General features: G+C 38.8%; 1 protein-coding gene across 11 annotated transcripts in view; it reads right to left on the bottom strand.

The window, feature by feature from the left end:
* The window catches only part of PTPRM (protein tyrosine phosphatase receptor type M), an 835,753-nt gene that overhangs the window by 162,900 nt on the left and 649,446 nt on the right, over nucleotides 1-23,407 (bottom strand). For all 11 annotated transcript variants that reach the window (XM_050767360.1, XM_050767362.1, XM_050767361.1 and 8 more), the window contains one exon: nucleotides 2,315-2,466. In XM_050767360.1, the coding sequence (XP_050623317.1) occupies nucleotides 2,315-2,466 (152 nt within the window). The remainder of the gene's footprint in view (nucleotides 1-2,314; nucleotides 2,467-23,407) is intronic.

Below are 23,407 nucleotides of genomic sequence, written 5' to 3'. Positions count from 1 at the left end.
TTATAAAATAGAAATGTATCATACTTATGATGCATGTTTATGGTAAGAAGCCTGGAAAAAGAGCACAATGGATGAAAGTAAGAATGAAAAAAATGAGTATCAATAAAATATGCCAGGGTCAGTGAGAATAAAGCCTTTTTATTACCTGCAGACATTTTTATGTGGTTGGTAAAGATGTGCACAGCAGATATAAAATAACTGTGTTTATTTTCACCTTCCAGTTAAAATATTTTAAAAATACTTTCATCTTCTAGCATAAAAATTAAACCCATTCCCACTGTCTGTATCTATTCTCCCCTTTTTACAGCATATTAAAGCAGATAGTGCAACTCATACTTGCTTTGCTGGAGAGATTAATCCCCACTCTCAAAACTGTGGTCATGTTTATTTTTAAATTCTCCTATTTCATTTTTCCCCTTGTCTCATTTCTAAAAACTGCTCACTTCACAACTTCCAGCACTTTCTCCCAACCCCGAAAGATCTCGTGCATACCCATACTTGTCATAGGTGTGGTGCTGGCAGCCTGGTGGTCTAAGGAACATCTTTCCTGAAGTTTTCCTCCCCAGAAACTGCTGTCTTATTTCAAAGACATTAAGAGAGTATTGCGATATCTACCTCTAGGGTTGCTCCCGACAGATGAGAACTGATGAGATCTTATTGCTTAGAGTGGGAGGAAAATGGAAAGTCTACTGCTGTGTTCCTTCTGTTGGCTTTACTGAAGGGAGGCAAAAAATAACGTCTAATAGCCAATCAGCTGTGGAAGCTCCACTGGCCTCTGTGGCAGTCCTCTGTACATGAACATTTTTGGATTTCCACACATACATTCACTTTCAAAAACGTAACTGCCAAATTAAACTTCCTGTCCAGAAGTGAATATTCTCTGCTGTTCAAACTTCAAACACCTAGAACAACTAAAGAAGATTCTTGCTTTTGGGGTGAGTGATTCCAAGTAAATTGATTCTTGAGGAATTTTACCATGAAATAGAAGATTTGGAACATTAATGAGTTATACTGGAAAATGAGGACGTATCTGTGTGGTCCCTTTCTAGGAACACCTGCTACTACAAACATTCTAATCCTGCGTGTGGTCAAAAGGGCTTCTCCAGTTCCGGCCCACAACAAATACATTATAGGTTGCTTTCTTATGGCAGTTGAATAAATTATACGTATGTATTTTTAAATGAAAAACATAATATCTGCTACAAAAAAGCAGAGAGAATTCTATGAAAAAATGGGAAGGAGCTTGGGTACACTGAGACCCCACAGCTTCTACTGCCTGCACTGAAAATGACAAGAAACGGTAAAGAAAGAAGGCCAAGGATGAAAGCAACACTGCTGCCCTGCCCATTGGTGCCAAAGCAGCACCTGTGCGTGCTCCACTGGGCCATGTGTGCGTGTAGTACAAACTGATGTAGGAGGATAACGTGGGACAACTGCAGCCACTACAAGCAGAAAAATATGAGACTGAATTCGGAGACCGAATTAGCAGTGTGTAGGAGAAACACAAAGCTCAGGGACAGGCACGTGCGTTGACCACACTGTGATCTGGAAGAGGAGTGGAAGGGAGCTGCAGTACCACACTGACCACAGTGGGTATCAGGACACAAGCCCACACTGTCCAAACTGCTCCTAGTCGCCCCACCCCAGATGCCACTTCTGTGCTCCTCACAGCCACAAGGCCCACCAGCCTTTATGAATATTATGACCATTTTCTGGTAACAGGAATAGCTACACTTTAATTCCATCCCCATGCTGACCAGAATCCTGGCTATGCAGCTCAGGCCTGAGGCACAGATTTCACACAGTAAAGAAACCCCCGACCTTGAGCTCGCCAAAGTGTCCCCTAAACCACAGAGTGAGGAGCCTCCCTCTGGTCTCCAAGAAGATTACCAGGGACAAAGCAACTACTCCTTTTGTGCTTGATATAATCAATCTAATTGCTAGTTTCCTAAAATAATGCCTTCTACCTGGATCACAGGTACGGGAAGGCAGTAGCTGAGGTTGGTTTACACACCTGGTGTGAAGTATAAGGCTTGTGAAGCTGAAATACAGTTTAATTAATTAATCGCCACTAACAGCCCTATAATAAAGGCAGAACCTGTCAGCTAAACAAATAAACAATCAACTTGCTACTGCCATTTGATGAACTGTTTTTATAACAGGCTTCCCGTGTGTAATTCCATAGCTGGAGAGTTTACAAATGGGATCTAAACAACAAGAAGGATGATGAGAAGCAGGTGCCTTCTTCCTCAAAAGAAGGAAATCTTGCAAAACCAAGGAGATGTATTAAAAGCCAAGAAGCATATACACTTACATCTCCCATTCAGATTGTGCGTGTCCATGAATGAGAAAGCCTCGTCGCAGTTTGTGCCCTGCTCGGCATAGCTCTTGTCCATTGAGTTCACCATCACGGTCATCTCCTGTCGGGTGCTGCTCATCGTCTCTTTCCGCTTCTTGGCCAGTTTCCTTAGGATAAAGAATTCAATTATGTAGGCATGCATTTGAATGGGATACGGAGCTTTGGCATGTATACGGACAGATGTTCAGGAATAGCATCTACTGAATTAATCCTATTCATTCAGAGATGGATGTATGGTGCCTTATTTGTAGCAAGCGTTCTGCCACGCTGCAGACAGAGACGAAAGATAGGTACTGTCTATCCTCAAAAAACAAAACAAAACAAAAAACCCCAAACAACCAGAAAGATAAAACGCCACAGCCTAAAACATTGTGTCTCCTATTATAAGCTAGATTAAAATGACCCATGATTCTAGTACAACACAATCATAATCTGCTAATTGTTACACTCCTAGAGTTATTAAGTTTTTATGAAATCATTGTCAACATCATCATATACAGTGTCAAAGAGAAGACTCCCCTGAGTAAATATTTTCCAAGCAAACATGAAATAACAGATGAATCTCAAAGGCACATTGTTAAAACTAAAGAACAGAACTAGGGTGAGGAGTCAAGAATGTATAATTGGAGTATGTGCATACAGGGAGCAGAACCTTACACAGAGCCTACAAAGCTCAGAGAGCTCAGGCCACAGGAGGATCGAAGGGAAGGTACTGAATTCTCAAAAGGCTATTACCCTGTCCCAAATCCCAAATGAACCCAGATTAGTTCCCATCAAGCTTTGTCAACCCCCACAGAGCAGAAGGTTAAAAAACGTCGTGTTGCTGGGTTCCCTGGAAAGTTCAGCAGGAATGAGACTTCATTGTTCCCTCTTTCAGTGGAAGAAAATGAAAAAAAGGCAGAGAGATTTCCAATTCTTTTGGAGACATAGGTTAATCCTGGCCTCTGCATCCTGCTCACTGACCACCAAAAACTCAACATCTAAAATTACTGACACCTGTACAAAAGCCGGAAGACTTTTGTACAAAAGTCTTCATCTAAAACTCAACAGCTAAAATTACTGACACCTGTACAAAAGCCGGAAGACCTTAAGGGAAACTAACATAAATAAACAGATAACACGAATTTTTATAGATCTTGCTACCAGACATTGTTTTATGTACCCAAGACAGAGAAGATTAGAATTAGAGACGCTTAAGGAGAAGGTATATAGTGAGAATGTTTAAGAACACCCACAGCACCATAATACCAAAAATACTATGCTCTAAAATATTCTAATTGTGCCCAAGCACCTAACAGCATCTACGAAAGAAAACCGCACCTCCTTCTAGTAAATCATCTTGACACTGATTGACCTAGGATACAGAATTTAAAATGAGCCACAGAATCAAAATCACACCCATATTAGGTGATTGCTAATGCAATGTAAGGCAGTGACAACATAAGACCATATGGATAATCTTTATTATCATTTCTAAATGACACATAATCCAAATGCTTTCTTGCCTGTAGTTACAATAATATTTTAATTTCATACTTTGAAGGCAGAAGGGTTTCATTAATAAGTTGCCTTTTTATTGCTAAAAGTTGTTGGAAAAAAGATACATTTTTAAACAGAAAAAATGAAAATCACTTATAACATCTCTGACAGTGTTAAAGTTACAAAGATTTTGAAGGGCGAGCCAGCGTGACTCCTCTGGGCACTGACACCCTCCTCTCTTGCCTCGTGGGGATCATGATCATCCCTTCTAGAGCCTCTCTCCTCCAAGCTAGCCATGCTAGTTGAGCCTGGATGTTCTCAACACATGTTCTGGACAGGGGCAGCACCGGACTCCGACTCCATAGCTGCACTTACAATAATACATTTTCTCTTCACTTCTGAATCTGCCAGATCACTGGAAAAACATTCTCAGGCCAGGTCTCCTCAGGAACACTCAAGTGGAGGACTGAAAGAATTAGCTCCATAATTCAGGCAAAATGCCTTCTTTTTGCTTGAATTTCTTTGAATTGCTTTGGATTGATTTATGCCAGTAATTGCCTCAATATTCTTTTTTGTTCTGCCTATAAAAAGAAGCATTGTGAACTTTACTAGGTTTTCCTCTTTGCCTTTTCTTGCTTGAATTCCTCTAATCCTAAAGGTTAGGAAATGACAGGTACTGTGCTTCTTGTGTGGGTGGCTGGGAGGGATACATGTGCCAATAAAAGCTATGCTTGTACTGGGAAAAATCTTTCTCCTTTCTAATCCTCCACATGCATAAACTAATTTCAGTGATGTCACACTAATCACTTCACTGCTGATCTTTAAGTACAAAAGAAGCCCGTAAAGACTGTGAGAGAATGCTCAAATCAAACAAAGGTCCAGGCAGACACAGCAGCTTTAAGCTCATATCCACGGGACATACTGTATGTCTGTGAACCACCTTCTAAACCCAGTTCTCAATGTCTTCTGCAAGCCTTCATGCATTAACTCTACACATTAGACACCTTTTTACTTTCAGCAGATATCACAAACACGAATGTCTCCCTGGGACCAGGCAAGTAATGTAAGTGGAGGAAGCCCGTGTAAGACAGTAAGGCGTTGTGGAGAGCTGGAGGGGAACAGTAACTCAGCTCCTGCACACTGATGCCCCAAGGAAGTCCAAGTCGTTTCAAGTTTCAGGAGAAACTAGACCAGACTTTATATCAACTCTTAATTTTCACGTGTCGTCAAATAATTCAAATTTAAAAATAAATCACTACATAGCCCAAATAAAACACGTTTGTGGGCAGTTTTGTTTTCCACCAATAACAGCACTTTGGAAATGCCATTGTATTGGAATTGAAGGAAGTTACAACTTACAATATAAATATCACCAAATTGCTTAATTTTTAATTTAAACTTTTAAATTTTTATTGAGACAGTCTCATTTTGTCATCCCAGGCTGGAATGCAGTGGCACCATCTTGACTGACTGTAGTCTCCGCCTCCCAAGTTCAAGTGATTCTCATGCCTCAGCCTAACAAGTAGTTGGGACTACAGGCGTGAGCCACCACACTCAGCTATTTTTTTTTGTTTTGTTTGTTTTTTTTTTGTATTTTTAGTAGAGGCAGGGTTTCGTCATGTTGGCCAGGCTGGTCTCAAACTCCCGACCTCAGGTGATCCACTTGCCTCAGCCTCCCAAAGTGCTGGGATTATAGGCGTGAGCCACCATGCCTGGCCACCAAATTGTTTTCAAACATGCATCATCTGCCACCCCCAAATTCAATATGCTTCGAAAAAGTTTACTAGTCCCTCGTCAATGCTTTACACAAAGCTGGTGACACAGGGACAGAAAGTGAGCACGTGCTGTAGGAAAAATGATGCTGACAGACCTGCTCCATGCGGGCTGCCACACACTTTCAATTTATAAAAAGTACAATATACGCAAAAGAGCCATAAAGTGAAGCACAATAAATCAACGTATGCCTGTACAGGTCAAATACCCTTGTCCATAACTACAGATGGCTGAAAAGGGTTATATCAAGAAAGAGACTCAGTTAGGACTGTGGATAAATAACAGTTTGTTTCTCTCTTTTTCTTTCTCCTTGTTTTGAGCCTCGTGTTTCAGATGCTACTTTTTTCAAGTGAAAACCTGGAACACTATCAGCTTTGTGAACTTAATGAAATAAAGTCTTTTGCGTAGGAAAACTACAGTTGAAACAATTTTCTTTGCAATCTTATGTAAGGACACAAGTAAATTTACTTTCCATTTTGATTTACAACAAATGGTTTGCCTAAAATATTTTAATTTCCAATATCCAAACCTGCACTGCATGAATCTCAAAGGCCCTTAGTAATTTAAATAAATTAAAGGTTGTTACCAATGTCTATAAACAGACCACAAAAAAATTACAGAAAGGACTTGGTGGTTTCTAGTCTGGCCTGAAAGGAGCTTAGAAGTCATAACTTTTTCCTAACAGTAAGTCAAAGCTGAAAAAACTGAAAATTAACAAATTTTGTTAGATGTGTTGGAGAACTGAGGTCACAGGACAAACTACTGCCCCTCAGATTGGAGAGACCAAAAGGTAAATACAGAGAATCACAATGTACTGGAGCTGAACTTCACGAGCAGAAACCTCTGTGAGAGCCAGAACCTGGCCAGGAAAACCTAAACTGTAGCTGACAAACTGCTGGAGCTCAGTGTGGACATGTCTTAGAGGTAAAAACTCCGGGGGAATAAGTTTCAAAGGGGCCCACACATTTTTTGTGAGTTTTACCTCCAGGAACCCTACCAGGTTTTCACAGAGATTTGAGACAAATCCCCTCAGGCCGCCAGCAAGAAGCAGTGGAAAGCACTTTGAAATACGTCAGCATGTTTATTCTGTTCTTAACAAAGCCTGCTCTTAAGAGAAGCTATGTTTACCAGCACCTAACCTGCCAGAGTTTTGTCAGAGCCTAACTGACCTGGGGGAAGAAATACAACTCCAACCCACATTAGCCATCCTATTCCAACTAACGGTGGGGGAGAGGGATACTGAGAAGTATTTGTGAAGTCCACAGTCCAGAGGCACAGGTTCACTATAGACTAAGACCTAATCATATGACTGTAGAGTGCCTCCCCCAACCCCAACACCTTACACCATTTTACTAAAGGCCTATTTACCACGGTTCCTGTTACTCAGTACATCATGTGTAGCTTCACGAAGAAAAACACAAAACAGTGCGAAGAGACACAGCAAACAACAGAACCAGACTCTTGATATGGCAGAGGGGTTGGAATTAACAGAGTGGGAATTTAAAACAACCACGATTAGTACGCTAAGAGCGCTAATGTCCACTGAATAAAGTAGACAGCATGCAAGAACAGATAGGTAACATAAGCAGAGAGACGGAAATTCTAAGAAAACCAAAAAAGAAATGCTAGAGACAAAAAACGCAGTAATAGAAATGAAAACGCCTGTGACAGTTCATTAGCAGACTGGAAATGGTGGAGAAAAGAATCTCTGCGCTTGCAGATGATCTCAGTAAAAACCTCCAAAACTGAAAAGCAAGAGAAAAAAGACAAACAAAAAGCAGAACAAAAGCACACACAACATCAGAATATCCCCAAACCATAGGACAACTACAAAAGGTGCAACTTACACGTAATGGGAATACAAGAAGGAGAAGAGAGAAAGGAACAGAAGAAATATTTGAAGCAACAATAACTATTTCCTCAAACTCATGTTTAAAGCATGTCATTTATCTTCCAAACATTTTGGAGTTTTCCAGCTATTTTTCTATTACTGATTTCTAATTTTACCAAACCACAGATCCAGGAAGCTGAGAAAACACCAAACTGGATAAATGCCAAAAAATCTACACCTAGTAATATCATATTCAAATTGCAGACAATCAAAAATAAAGTCTTAAAAAAAATCCAAGGGGGGAAAAGCATTTGACTTCTAGAGGAGGAAGGATAAGAATTACATTGGACTTCTCCTCAGAAAGCATTCAAACAAGAACAAAGTGAAGTGAAATATTCAATATGTTGAAGGAAAAAGCCACCAACCTAGAATTCCGTATCCTGTGAATTTATCCCTCAACAGTGAAGGAAAAATAAAGACTTTCTCAGATAAAAATTGAGGGAATCTGGGCCGAGCACGGTGGCTCACGCCTGTAATCTAGCACTTTGGGAGGCCGAGGTGGGCAGATAACTTGAAGTCAGGAGTGCGAGACCAGCCTGGCCAATTTCTTTAGTAGAGAAACCCCATCTCTACTAAAAATACAATTAGCCAGCCATGGTGGTGCATGCTTGTAATCTCAGCTACTCAGGAGGCTGAGGCAGGAGAATCACTTAAACCTGGAAGGCGGAGGTTGCGGTGAACTGAGATCATGCCATTGCACTGCAGCCTGGGCAACAAAAGCAAAACTCTGTCTCAAAAAAAAAATATTGAGGGAATCTGTTGCCAGTAGACCTGCTGCCTTGTACCAAATATTAAAAAGTTCTTCAGAGAGAAGAAAAATAATAGATCAGAAACTTGGATCTACAAAGAAAAAGGAAGAACATGAGAAAAGGAATTAGTAAAAGTAAAAGATTTTTTAAAATTCTTAATTGATATAGCAGAAAGAAGTTTGTTCAAAATAATAATAGCAACAAAGTATCTGATGATTAACAAAGTATCTATAATCTGATGATTATAGATAAGTGAAATGGGTAACAGTGATAAGGAACAGGAGAGGAAAATGGAATACTTTGCTATTATAAGAATTTTCACTACCTGTGAAGTGGTACAGTTTTATTTGAAAGTGGACTTGGACTAGCTATAAACAGATGTGAACCCTAGGGCAACCACTGAAAAAAGTAACAAAACATTAAACTAATAAAGAAGACAAAATAGGATAATATAAAATGCTCCACTAAAACCAAAAAAGGCAGTAAAAGAGTGGGAGACACAGGAACAAAGAAAGAATAAGAGCAACAAATAGAAAACAGTAATAATAAAAAAAAAAGATATCCAATGTTATCAATGATCATTTAAATGTCAGATTATACGTGGCTCATGCCTATAATCCCAGCACTTTGGGAAGCAGAGGCAGGTGGATTGCTTGAGCTTAGGGGTTCCAGACCACGCTGGGCAACATGGTGAAACCCTGTCTCTACCAAAAATACAAAAATTAAACAGGCATGGTGGTGCATGCCTATAGTCCCAAGGACTCGGGAGGCTGAGCTGGGAGGATTGCTTGAGCTCAGGAGGCAGAGGTTGCAGTGATCCAAGATTGCACCAAGATCTAGCTGGGGCAACATAGTGAGAACCCATCTAAAAAAAAATAAATAAACCAATGAAAAGGTAGATTATCAGATTAAAACACACAATTCGACTACATATGATCTAGAATAAACGTCTTTAAATATAAAGACACATAGATGGAGAAAAATGTACCATGCTAACACTAATCAAATGAAACCTGGAATAAGCTACTTAAATTCAGACAGAGCAGACTTTAGAGCAAAAACAATTACCAGGGATAAAGAAAAGCATTACATAAGGATAAAAGGGTCAATTCTTCAAGAAGACATAAAATTTTTTAACGTGTATGCACCTATAACATAGTGTCAAAATATGTGAGGCAAAAGGTGATAGAATTGCAACGAGAAATAGATGAATCCACATCTATAGTTGGAGACTTCAGCCCTTCTGTCAGTAATGGACAGCTCAGCAGGCAGAAAATCAGTAAGGACATGGTTGAATTCAAGAGCACCCATCAATCAACTGGATATTACTGACATCTTAAGAATCCTTTATCTGCCAGCAGCAGAATACACATTATATTCAAGCTTGCAGGGTACATTCACCAGATAGACCGCATCATGAGCCATTAAACACAGCTTAACAAATTAAAAAGAACAGAAATCACACAACGTCTGCTGTTAGACCACAATGGAATTAAATTAGAAATCAGTAACATGAAAATGGCTGGAAAAATCCCTAATACTTGGAAGATAAAAGGTGCATTTTAAATAACACATAGGTCAAAAAAGAAATCTGAAGAGAAATTTTAAAAATATTTTGAACTAAATGAAAATTAAAATACAACTTATCAAAATTTGTGGTATGTAGCAAAAGAGGTGCTTAGAGTGAAATTTGTAGCACTGAATGCATATATTACACAAAAAGAAACATCTAAAACCAATAATCTAAGCTCTCACCTAAGGAATCTAAAAAAAAAGATAAAATTAAATCTAAAGAAGGCAGAAGAAAACAAAAAAAAATTAGTGCAGAAATCAATGAAACAGAAACAGGAAATCAATAGAAAAAATAATTAACAAAACCAAAAACTTGTGGAAAGACTAGTAAAATTGATGCACCTCTAGCCAGGCTAAAAAAAAAAAAAAAAAAAAAAAAGAAGATACAGATTACTCATATTAGAAATGAAAGAGGGGACATTATTACAGATCCCACAGACGTTAAAAGGATAACAAAGAATATTATGAACAAGTCTATACCTACAAATTTGATGACCTGGTTGAAATAGAGCAGTTCCTTGAAAGGTGTAATCTGCCAAAACTCACACAAGAAGAAACAGACAATCTCACTAGGCCTCTAGCTATTAAAAAATTGAGTGAATAATTAATAACGTATCAAAATATGAAGCACCAGGCTCAGATGGTTTCACTGTTAAATTCTACCAAATATTTAAGGCAATCATACCAGTTCTCTAACATGTCTCCCAGAACATAGAGAATACTTCCTAGCTCATTCTAAAAGGCCAGCATTTCCCTAATACCAAAACCAAAGACATTACAAAAATAGAAAACTGCAAACCATAATTTCTCATGAAAACTGATGCAAAAATCTTCAACAGAGTATAGCAAACTGAATCCAACAACTTCTAAAAATAATTATACACCATGACCAAGTAGAATATATTTCAGGTATGGGAGGCTGGTTCAACATCTGAAACTCAAAAAATGCAATCCATCACATTGACAGGCTATGGAAGAAAAGTCAGATGGTCATATTAATTGATGGAGAAAAAGATTTGACAAAATCCAATACCCAGTCGTGATAAATGCTTTCAGCAAAGTAGGAATAGAGGGGAACTCCCCTCAGCTTGATTAAAAAAAAGATCTACTAAAACGCTATAGCTAACATTATACTTAATGTTGCGAAAATGAAAGATTTCCCACAAATATCAGGATCAAGGCAAGAATGTCCTCTCTCACCAATACTTTTCAATATTTTCTTGGAAGTCTCAGTTAACTAATGACATAAGACAAGAAAATGAAACAAAACATCAACAGGTTAAGAAGGAATGAATCAAACAGTCTTTGTTCACAGATGACATGATTGTTTGTGTAAAAAATCTGAAAGAACCAACAAAATAAGCTCCTAGTACTAACAAGCAAAAGTAGTAAGATTGCAGGATACAAGGTTAATATACAAAAGTCAATACTTTCATATATACCAGCAATGAGCAATTGTAATTTGATATTAAAAACATAATACCATTTACATTAGCATCTCCAAAAGTGAAATAATTAGGCATAAATGTAACAAATATATACAAAAACTCTATGAAGAAAACTGTAAAATTCTGATGAAAGAAATCAAAGAACTAAGTAAATGGAAGATTTAATATTGTCCACATGTCAATTCTTCCCAAATTGATCTATAGATTCAGTGCAATCCTAATCAAAATTCTAGAAACTTATTTAGGGTTAATAACAAACTGATTCTATATGGAGAGGCAAAAGACCCAGAATAGCTGACACAATACTGATTAGAAAAAAGTTGGAAGACTGATACTACCTGACTTCCAGACTTACTATAAAGCTGCAATAATCAAGACACGGTGGTATTGGTGAAATAAGAGACAAACAGATCACTGGGACAGAAGAGAGAGAACAGAAAGAAACCTACATAAATATGATCAACTGGCAAAGAAGCAAGGGTACTACAATGGACAACGAATGGTGGTGGAACAACTAGACATCCACATGCAGAAAAATGAATCTAGACACAGGCCTTACACCCTTTACAAAAATTAACTCAAACTGGATTATAGACCTAAATGTGAAATGCAAAACTAAGAAACTCCTAGAAAATAACATACGAGAAAATCAAGATGACCTTGGATAGGGTAATGACTTTTCAGATAAAATATTAAAGGGATGATCCATGAAAAAAAATTGGTAAGAGAGACTTCTTTCAAATAAAAATTCCTGCTCTGTGAAAGACACTGTCAAGAGAGAAGCCACACACTTGGAGAAAATATTTGTAAAGACATATCTGGTAATGGACTGGTATCCATAATGTACAAATAACTCTTAAAACTGAACAAGAAGAACACAAACGACACGAGTAAAAATGGGCTGGAGACCCTGACGCCTCATCAAAGACGTACAGATAGCGATTGAGCATATAAAAAGATGCTCTGCACCATATGTTATAAGGAAAATGCAAATCAGAACAAGATACCACCATACATCTGTTTAAGGCCAAAATCTAAAAAACACTGACATCACCAACTGCTGGCAAGAATGTGGAGCAACAAGACTCCTCATTCATTGTTGGCAGGAATGCAAAAGGACATAGCCACTTCGAAAAACAGTTTGGGCCAGGCACAGTGGCTCACGCCTGTAATCCCAGCACTCTGGGAGGCCGAGGTGTGTAGTGAGCCGGCAAAGGGATTGTGACTAGCTCAGCATTCCACTGGAGGCTACACGATCAAACAGCAAACTGCTTATCATGAATGCAGGATGTGGACAAACTCAAACTGTGCCTGTTGCCAAAAGGTTTGCCATCACTTCCTGGTGCCGGGCTCCTTGAAGTTATCTCCTGAGACATCTAGTACCCACGGTTCGAGGAATGCAGTCTCACAAGCCTGCTGTGAACCAAATGGCCGACTGAGGGTTACCTGACAACCACCAGCTCCTTGCTATCTCTTCTGCCTAATAAATATGGAGGGCTGTGTAAAGCTCAGGGCCCTTGTTCACTAGGAGCAAGGTGCCCCCTGACCCCTTCTTCCAAATATACTCTTTTGTCTTTGTCTTCTATTCCCACGTTCGTCCTCCTTTGTTCCGTCCAATATAGGGTCATGGGGAGAGTCATAAAGGTGGGCGGATCATTTGAGGTCAGGATTTTGAGACCAGCCTTGCCAACAAGGTGAAACCCCATCTCTGCTACTTGTTACTTAGAAGGCTGAGGCAGGAGAATGGCTTGAGCCTGGGAGGCGGAGGTTGCAGTGAGTCAAGATCACACCACTGCACTGTCCCTGGGTGACAGAGTGAGACTCCATCTCAAAAAAAAAAAAAAAAAAAAAAAAAAAGAAAAGAAAAACAGTTTGGCAGTTTCCTACAACACTAACATACTCTTCCCATATGATCCAGCAGTTAAGCTCCTTGCTATTTACCCAAAGGATTTGAAAACTTGTGCTCACACAAAACTTCCATAGAGATGTTCATAGTAGCTTTATTCATAACTGACAATTTGGAAGAAACCAAGGTGTCTGTCCTTCAATAGGTGAATGGCTAAACTGTGGTCCATTTAGACAATGGAATATTGTTCAGTGTTACAAAGGAATAAGCTACCAAGCCATGAACACACTTGGAGGAAACTTAAGCGTGTGTCACTAAGTGAAAGATGTCAATCTGAAAGGCTACATAATGGCAAAAACTGCTATTGCTTTTGCACCGACCAAATATTTTATTATTCCAACTACATAACACTCTGGAAGAGGCAAGACGATGGAGACAGTAAAAGGATTAGTGATTGTCAGAGGTTAACGGAAAGGGAGGGATAAACGGGCGGAGCACAGAGGAGGTTCTGGGCTGTGATCTTATTTATATGATACTCTAATAAAGGATGCATGTCATTATAGAGTTGTCAAAACCCATAGTAGGTGCAATATGAAGAATGAACCCTGATGTGAACTATAGCCTTTGGTGATAATGATGTGGCAATACAGCCTCACGGATTACGATAAATAAGGATACTGTGTGTGTGTGTGTGTGTGTGTGTGTGTGTGTGTGTGTGTGTGTGTGTGTGTGTGTGTGTTGGCAGGAGGGTGTCAGGAACTATATGGGAACTCCGTATTTTCTGCTCATTTATGTTGTGAAACGAAAACTGCTCTAAAAATAGTTTATTAAACACTGCAATACTGTTTAGAAAAATAATTGGAGGGAGAAAAATTGTCATAGCTGGAAAATTGTAAAGTAGAATAAAGGTAGAACAGGAGAGAAATGTGTGGGGTGAATTCAAATTAAAGGAATGGTTATTATACTCTACTATTTCTGAGTATTTCCTTTCTAGAGTAAAAATTTTTTAAAGTATGAAATGGAAATAAGGGAAATGGAAGAAAAACCTCTTGGCAAGTTATTATGTTTATGATGGGTATGAATCACAGCCAATAAAGAAACCATGGTGAAGAATGAAGTCGTCAGCAATGTGTCCTATGGGAGAGCTGCAGGACAAATTGCTGCCAACTAGGAGAACAAATTGCCACCTGGCTGGAAGGAAGAAGAAATCACTCCTCCTCCAATTTCCCGCTCTGAAACCAGACTGAGTGGCATCTGGGAGAGGAGCAGGATGACAGGCCCGTTTGCCATGGGTATCAGTGGATTCAATACGGATGCTCCTCACCGTCCTGGTCTAGTGCCATTCAAGGTCACAGGCCATGGTTCCCCAGAGCCTGATTGCCCCCACCCTCTGTGATAGACCCTGGCATGCTAGGTTATGTCAACAAATGGTCACTGGGGAAACGCTTGTTAGCACTGAGCCGAAGATCACTGTTGGCCACAGAAAAGGTGTTTTTCAAAACTACAGGGATGGCAACACGCATGGAAAGGTAAATCACACATGGACTAAGAATGAAAGTGTAAATGGCTCTATGGTCCTGGCATCTACAATTAAGTGTGTGCTTAGACTTAAGGGCTGCAGTAGGAGCTGGAACCAAGAATAAGTGTTTATTTTTTATTAAAGAAGGGATGAAATAATTATTGGTTTAGTCAAACAATGCATATATTATACCAAATTACAAGATCCAGTTAAATAAACCAGAATGAATAAGAGGTTGTCACGTTAAAGATGGATCTGTAAGAATTAGCAGTTCATGCTGCATTTAAAGGTAAAATTTTAAGAAAAAAACATAGTGGTCTGACATTTAATTATTTCAGTTCAAAAGAACTAGCACGGCAATAGTTGACAGCAACACAACATGAAAATAATAATTACAAAAAATTTATGTAAGACTTCAGATTAGCCATGCCAGGCACATTATGTTCATTAATTCGTTTAACTCTTACAACAGCCCTATGAGGAAACTGCCATTATTATCCCTATCTTCCAGAGAAGGAAACTGAGGCACAGTGGTGCTAAGCTGTCCACGGCCACATGCCTAGAGAACTTTAGACATCTGGCATTGTTTTCCCATGTTGAGATGAAATGATCCTGGGAATCTGGAATCTATTGGCATCATTAGCTACACTTGTGGTTGCTCATGTCTGGACACTGTCCATAAAGTTCCCAGCTTGGACTTTATAGCTGTTGACTGAGGTGAAAGTATTCTTCTAACATCGCTAACTGTATCATCACTTAAGAAGTCCACACTCATAGAGACAACACACTACAGCGCACACTACCTACCCCGCCACTCTCTGTTCTTCATTCACTAGTTAACAGACATATGTTTATCACAAAAAAAGTTTGTTCTTTTTTTTTTTAAGACAAGTCAGGGTTTTTATCTTTGTTGGGTCTCTGTTGTAGAGTTCACCTCTTTACGCCATGGGATTAGATCAAATGATAGACTGAAGGACTCTCAGAAAGGCTGATAGGCTAAAAAGAAACCAGACAGGAGGACTTGGATATGTATCTTCCTACCTCGCCAATTGAGAAATGGGTACAGATTTTATTCACATATCGCTTTAGGCTACAACTTTATTTCGGATGACCTAGTGGTAACAACGCCACACAATGAGCCACTGGTGAGGAAGGGTGTCTGCAAATGAACTTGCACCAGGACAAAAGAAGCAAAGAGCCGTGTGGATCTCTTCAGCAAGTAACTGTCAGGATCTGTTGGTACATGTGTGTATACACGCATTATATAACCATGTGTACTTCATGTTGAAGTATATTATACAAATATAATAAATAATATAACAATAATAGTCATATTATATAAATATAATAAAAATTAGTCTTTCTCAAACTTACAAGTTGAAAATCAAATATTTGGAAAAGATTGGCTTTCTTTTAAAACAGGTTGAAATAACATGTATTACCATCTATGATCACTTCAAAACCATGACACAAATGTCTTGCATGATAGTCATTAAGTTATAATAAACAAGAGAATCATAATGATGTTATATATGGCAACAAAGTTCAAGGAATCATAAGTTAAACCAACATGTGAGATTATAAAAAACACCCAATATCCTTATATATTAAATAATTTTTATTTTCAGAACTAAAAAAATTTTGAAAAGAGCCTGCTGTTTTCTGGAGAGGGCATGAATACTAAAGTTTTCTAACTGTAGAGTGTTCAGTGGATCAAAAGGAAACATTTTCCTACTCTAATCTCAAAATAATCTCTGGTTAGTAAGCATTATCCTTATGTGCTTGGAAGCCATTGTTTTTGTTCTTAGCCAACAGGTATTTTACTATGCTCCTGGGCAAACATCACGTGCCAGCTGGGTGAGGGCAGAGTTTTATGCCTCTTCTATTCTAACATCTCCTGGTAGAAAGTGCCTGGAATGTGGTAGGCAGTCACCAAACATTTGTTTGTTCTTATTCTGCTTGTCTGATTAATCTTAATACCTTATTTCCTGATCATAAAAAACATATGATAAACATAATTGTGCATAAGACAGAGGCATGACAGACAGACAGATGGACACTGACTGATGCATGTCTAATGACCCTGAAGATTCCAGCTCAGTGCTTGGTGACAACTCACATATTTCATGGCTTAATCCTGTGGTCTACCACTTTCCAAGTTGTTGAAAGAAAAAGACCTTGGAAGTTGAAAACACCTAACCACTTCATAGGTATATATGTTTTATTTCTGAATTTTTCTTTTTCTTTTTGAGATGGAGTCTTGCTGTGTCACCAGGATGGAGTGCAGTAGTGCGATCTCGGCTCACTGCAACCTCTACCTCCCAGGTTCAAGCGATTCTCCTGCCTCAGCCTCCCAAGTAGCTGGGACTACAGGTGCATGCCACTATGCCCAGCTATTTTTTTTTTTTTTTTTTTAGTAGAGTTGGGGTTTCACCATGTTGGCCAGGATGGTCTCGATCTCCTGACCTCGTGATCCACCCACCTCGGCCTCCCAAAGTGCTGGGATTACAGGTGTGAGCCACCGCGCCCAGCCTATTTCTGATTTTTTCTAAGTGATAAAGAGAAATAAAAAATATACACACACACACATATACATATATTTTAAAACAACTTTGTTTATAACTTGAGTTTAACATTATTCATATAACAATATAACAGCTCTCGAAAAAAGCCTTTGGGTCGATCTTGAAATGTACTTAATCATCACTGTCTCTCATTACATATCTGGCTGGGGCACCTTCCCTAAGTCCCTTGGATATCGTTCCCATCAAGGAAAAACTTGTGAGCTGTTTCCTCCTTTCCCTCTCATTTTCTATCAGTCCCTGAGCCTGCAGCAGGAGTGCCCCATGTGGATCAGTTCCACGGTGTTTTTAGTGGGCTCCTCTGAACACACACTGTGGCAAGACCTGCACGTACGAGGCATTCTACCCTCCAAGATCCACCTGCAAATAGATCCCTCCTGAAAAACACCCTCCTCTTGGGAGTAACCCACAACTCACGTGGGCGCCTAACGCCATTCCCCAAACCAACTGAAGATTTTAAAACACTGAAATAAGTCAGCCATAAAAATAATAGATGTAGTATCTGTCATCCTTAGTAATATTTTGTTTAGTTTTATTTCTCACATCACGGCAATATGAATCCAGAGGGACTGGAACCAGGGACGGTGCAAGAAATATGAAACTGGTACAATCCATAGTCAAGCAAGATGGGAATAAAGTGACATTAGTGACAGTGGGTCCCCACTCACAGCTGGCTCATGCTGCTGAATTCCACATGTGCACATTATCTGGAAATTTAATGGTTTCAAAAATGTCACTCTGCAGCAAGATTAAATTGGTATACTGTTGATCCTCTATCAGACTACAGATATAAGTGAGAAAGAGGAATTTTTAATGCATGTCATATTGGAACACTACCTCCACTTTCCTCCTGATGATGTTTGTTAAACTCACTAAAAAAATTTTGGAATGTCTCTATCTAATAAAAACAAGGCAAGCCACTGATGTCTGCACATAGGACAATGGGGGCCTGATAAAATTGCAGATTCTGGATCCCACTGTAAGCACTGACATTATAAAATCCAAGTGACCCCTTGGATGTGCAGAATTAGGTATTCAAGAATCTCATAAACACAAAGGATGAAAATTTTTTTTAAAACACCTTTCTATTCTAAGTTAAAAATATAGATGTTGATTAATTTATGTGTGAGTAAATACCTCCTGTTTGTTAAGGAGCCCTGGTAACTGGCATGGAAAGCAGTAACTAAGAAAGGTTGCTTCAGGTGCATGAATGATAGCCCAGAAAGGGATGTCCCTCTTTGGAGGACCCAGATCCCATTCACTGGGCAGAATGGTCTCCTGAAGGCATCCACCTACTAATCTTGAAACCTGTGAATATATTTTATTAGGTTGGTGCATAAGTAATTGTGGTTTTGCCATTAAAAGTAATGACAAAAGTTGCAATTACTTTTGCACCAATCTGGTACATTACTTGGCAAAATGAAATTAAGGTTGTGGTTGGAACTGAGGTTGCTAATAAGTTAACTTTAAGAAAGGAAGATTATCCTAAATTATCCAAGTGGGCCAGTGTTATCACATGACACCTTAAGAGGCAAAACAGCAGGTCAGAATGATGGGTGTGAGAAGCACTCAACCCACCCTTCCTGTCTTTGGAGATGAGGAAGGGGCCACAAGCCAAGGAATGTGGGTAGTCTCCAGAAGTGGAAAAAAGGCCAGGAAATGGATTCTCTCTTACAGTCCCAGAAAGGAACATAGCCCTGCTGACACCTTCACTTTAGCCAAGCAAACCCTGTGTCAGACTTCTAACCTATTCAACTATAAGATAATTATGTTGCTTTAAGCCACTAGGTTTGTAGGAATTTATTTACAGCAGCAACAGGAAACTCATACAAGGCATATAATCAAAGAGTATTCAGAATTTTAATATTTTATTACCTACAGGCATTTCTGTGGTCATTTGACTAACCATTTGGCTTTTCTAAAACACCTATAGATCAACAATTCTTCCCAAAACAGGCCTACATTTTCTTGTTAACTTATCCTAAACAACTGTCACTTTATTGTAAAAAATGCCTTTTTCTCCTAGGAAAAATACAAAAATCACACTTTAAAGATCTTTAGCCCTGATTCTGAATTTCTTGTTTCACAGATATAGATCTCAAGATGAACTAGCTATACTGCAGAACTTGAGTACACTGGTAGTCAAAGGTTCTTACTTGTTAATAAGAATGTAGGAAGCAAATAATTTGGCCTTTACATGCTATTTATTTCTGTGTGTGTATGTGTGTGTGGGGATATTGGGGGTTAGGTGGGAATGATGGGGAACAGAAGGGATTATTTTTTCAAAAATTAAAACGAAATCTCAAAAGTATCACCAAAGTTGTGTTATGTTAATGAAGTGATGCATTTTTTTCCCCCACACATTTGCCAGCATTTGCTGTTACAGAAATGTTCATCAATCTGATGGATAAAAAGATGGCATCTTATCATTCGTTGATTTGCATATACTTGATTATATGTGAGGCTTCACATCTTTTCAAATGTTATTCAGCCTATATTCCTGTTCTGTAGTTGTCTGTTTATATATTATATCCCTTTTTCTATTGGGTTGTTATTTTTGGTTGATGTCTACATATTCATTACATTTAGGCTACTGATACTTTGACATATAAATATTAGAAATGTTTTCTCCTAAGCTATAGCTTGTTTGACATTTTGTGTATGGTATCTTTTGGTATACAGAAATTTATAATTTTGATATACTCAGATGTATCAATTATGTCTATTATGATTTTAGGACTTTCCCTACCCTGAGGTCATAAAGATATTCTCTTATATTTCACTATTTACCAATGGCCTTTCTCTGCTTAGTGAACACAGACAAAGGGGATGAGCTAGCTGCTGGCATGTCAGGTAAGCAGACAGCAGGGTTATCAACGGTGAAAGTGGCTGATGTGAGCCTAGAAACAATGGCTGACCCACTTCAATGAGCACCCCTTGTGGTCAGATTGTAGTCTCTAAGTGCCATTTTCCAGTAAAAGAAACGAGGGCTTATTAGAGAAATGGCTGATTGCAGCCACGGGGCAGACAATACAGAAGATGAGCTGAGAATATCCTGTTGTACCAGAAGCTCTCCAAAGTTTTGGGTTTATGTTAAAAAAAATACAAGAGACAACTTGAATGAACTCCTACTGGCCAAAGGTGAGATACTGTGAACATCTGAACAGTAATTACTCTAAAATATTCAAACATATCGTGTATGTTAAAATCACTGAGTTGATAATGACACTACTGGTCATTTTACAAAGTCCTAAGGCACCAACTCATTCTGAAATTGGTAAATAACAAGAATAAACTTCAGATATTTATCTTGAGTTTCCTATATGAACTGCATTTCACAGTAACCTAGCAGGTGAGTAGAGAAAGACACTTAATAAATACAGAAGGAATGACAGAATTAAGATGTCACCATTTTGAAATCCCTAATAAAATAATGGATCAGGTAATCATCATCAGTAGCTTAAAAAACCATTAAGTGAAGGGCTGATGTGGAACTTTATAATGGATGGATGAGGTTGGAAAAACTGCAACTCACTAATCAATTTCAACCTTATATGCTTCCTAATGTAATGTAAGAGGAAGTACAGAACACCACTTATGAAAAATTCTTACCAAAACAAGAAAGTTGAATCAATTAATCCTCTAGTGCTAGCCCCAGTTCACAGGAAGTCCAGATAACCAAGGGACATGTTAAATGACACCATAAGAATGCATCAGCGAGTTTGGAATGTGGGGGAATTCTACAGAATGAAAGGTTTATTCAACAAATAAGTAAGGTAGGGATGAACCATATTATTCCACATAACAAATAAGGAATCATATATAAAAGGTTATGTAACTTGCCCTGGGTCACAAATGAATCAAGTGTGAGATCAGAACAAAAATCCAGGTCTCTGTTACTTTTATTCATTTTTTTTCCCCCAGCACATTCTGACCAGGATGGCTGGCTTGACAAGCTCACAGTCAGAACCAACTTTCAAACAGGCAATCTGGTTTTTGCAAATTTCAATGGCGATCTGTAGAGAAACGAATTGAGATGCACATGCTGTATGAAGCCACTGAAGAGACTGTTCCAAATGTATAGTTCAAAACATAACAATAAGGCTGACTTTTGAAAATAGAAAAGTAGCTTCATTTGTAATTGAGTGTTTCATCCTGAAAGAGGGTTCTCCTTTTCCTCATTGACTGTCTTTCCCCTTTTCTTGTGATTGAAGAGTCACATGATTTAAATAAAAAGAGAAAACTGGAGCCTACTCAGGTGATAGTTGCATGATTCTTAGAAGCAAATGACACAGACACAAAAGACAATTTCCTGCAATGTACAGCAGACTTTCAAATTATCTTTCTCTAACTAATTCGTGTTGCAGAAAAGTGGGGTTTCATCATTAAAGAAGCCATCTGCTTATCTGGGAGCTGTCTGGCCAAAAGTGCTGGCAACTTTCAGGGAATACCTACCAAGCAGGCACTGCACTTTCTTTTGATTTCTGAAATGAGGAGAAAGACTCTACCGTACTTCTCCCCAACCCAAGGAATTCAAACACAATGACCTAGTCTGTGTCATGCAATGGATGAAGCTTTTCACTCACATCAAAGAGTTAAGAGAGAACAAACACTAGGTAGAAAGTACTTGAAAGCTATCCTTGTATAGACTATACATACCAAGAGAAAATTTATGGTTTTGCTTAATTTCTCAAATACCTGTCACTCCCCCCACCATATTAAATGTCATGAAAGCTGACATATACTGGCATTCGACATAAACCACAATTCCTAAACTGTGTGAAGTGTTATCTTGAGCAGTCTGAACAGATCAGACTTCTGTGGGGAGGGGACAGCAAGACTGAGTCCAAAGCATCTTCAATCAGACGCAAATTTCTTTTTCAATTATGTAACTTTGGATTGTGCTGGTGGCTGGTGATAGGCATGCTGCACTGCAGAAGGGTCTGTCCGCTCACTTTGTCACAAGGAGAGCATGTGGCATTTCATTATGCTCATGATGCTTGAAGACATAATTCTTTGAAAATAATTCTTAGTCCTTTAAAAATAAATAGTTCTTTAAAAACTATCTGTAATATTTGAGGTTGACTTAGATTAACGGAAAATAGAAAAGCCTTTTGTTAATCTATCCAACTCTAGGTCACTGACTTGATGCCTCCTTAACATTCCATTTTGATAAGACACAAGAATTAACTCCTGACTCTTAGAATTACTACCATATGCATATGCATTTCAGTTCATTTATAATTAGTTAACCAGTTTTTATTTATTCCTTCTTTATTTATTTTTGAGAAGGAGTCTCGCTCTGTCTCCCAGGCTGGAGTGCAGTGGTGTGATCTTGGCTCACTGTAACCTCCACCTCCAGGGTTCAAGCAATTATCCTGCCTCAGCCTCTTGAGTAGCTGGGACTACAGGCATGTGCCACCATGCCCGGCTAATTTTTCTATTTTAGTAGAGATGGGGTTTCGCCATGTTGACCAGGCTGGTCTCGAACTCCTGACCTCAGGGTGATCTGCCTGCCTGCCTCAGCCTCCCAAAGTGTTGGGATTATAGGTGTGAGCCATTGCACTAGCCTATTATTTATACATTTTTCAGATGGCAGTCTCACTATATTGCCCAAACTGGTCTCAAACTCCTGGGCTTGCAATCCTTTCACCTCAGCCTTCTGATTAGCTGGGATTAAAGGTGCAAACCACCACGCCCGGTTCAAAAAATTCTTAGAAAACTAAGTAAGGTATAAGCTGCCTATAGTGAAACCCTGGTATCATTCTGTGGAATGCCTTGGAGGCAAAGCTGAGAAGTGGGTACATAATTCGTAGAAAAGGAAAGTCCTGCTGAGCAGGAGAATAATATGATAGAAATTACACTTTAGGAAAACTGATTTTCTCTTTTCTCTTATCTCCTTCAACCTCCATTAACCACTCTCTATCCCCGTTCAGGTGAAAACCTATTTCAATGAGTAAATAGCAATCAGAAGAGATCCCGTCCCCAGCCCCCATACTCTGTCAGTTCCAGCTTTCCTTATGCAAGAGATGCAAACTTTCTAAAATCTTGGCTTCCTCATATGTATGATGGCGAAAGCACGTCATCTACTTTGTAGGGGGTTGATGAAGATGAAATGAGAATATATGTAAAGCACAGTTCCTATACCTGGTAAGGACTCAACAGATAGGAGGGAAAAATGAGACAAAA

Source organism: Macaca thibetana, chromosome 18 (assembly GCF_024542745.1).
Source record: "Macaca thibetana thibetana isolate TM-01 chromosome 18, ASM2454274v1, whole genome shotgun sequence".
Taxonomy (NCBI): Eukaryota; Metazoa; Chordata; class Mammalia; order Primates; family Cercopithecidae; genus Macaca; species Macaca thibetana.
The sequence above is the reverse complement of the archived record's forward strand: the minus strand, read 5'-3'. Positions and strand labels throughout refer to the sequence as shown.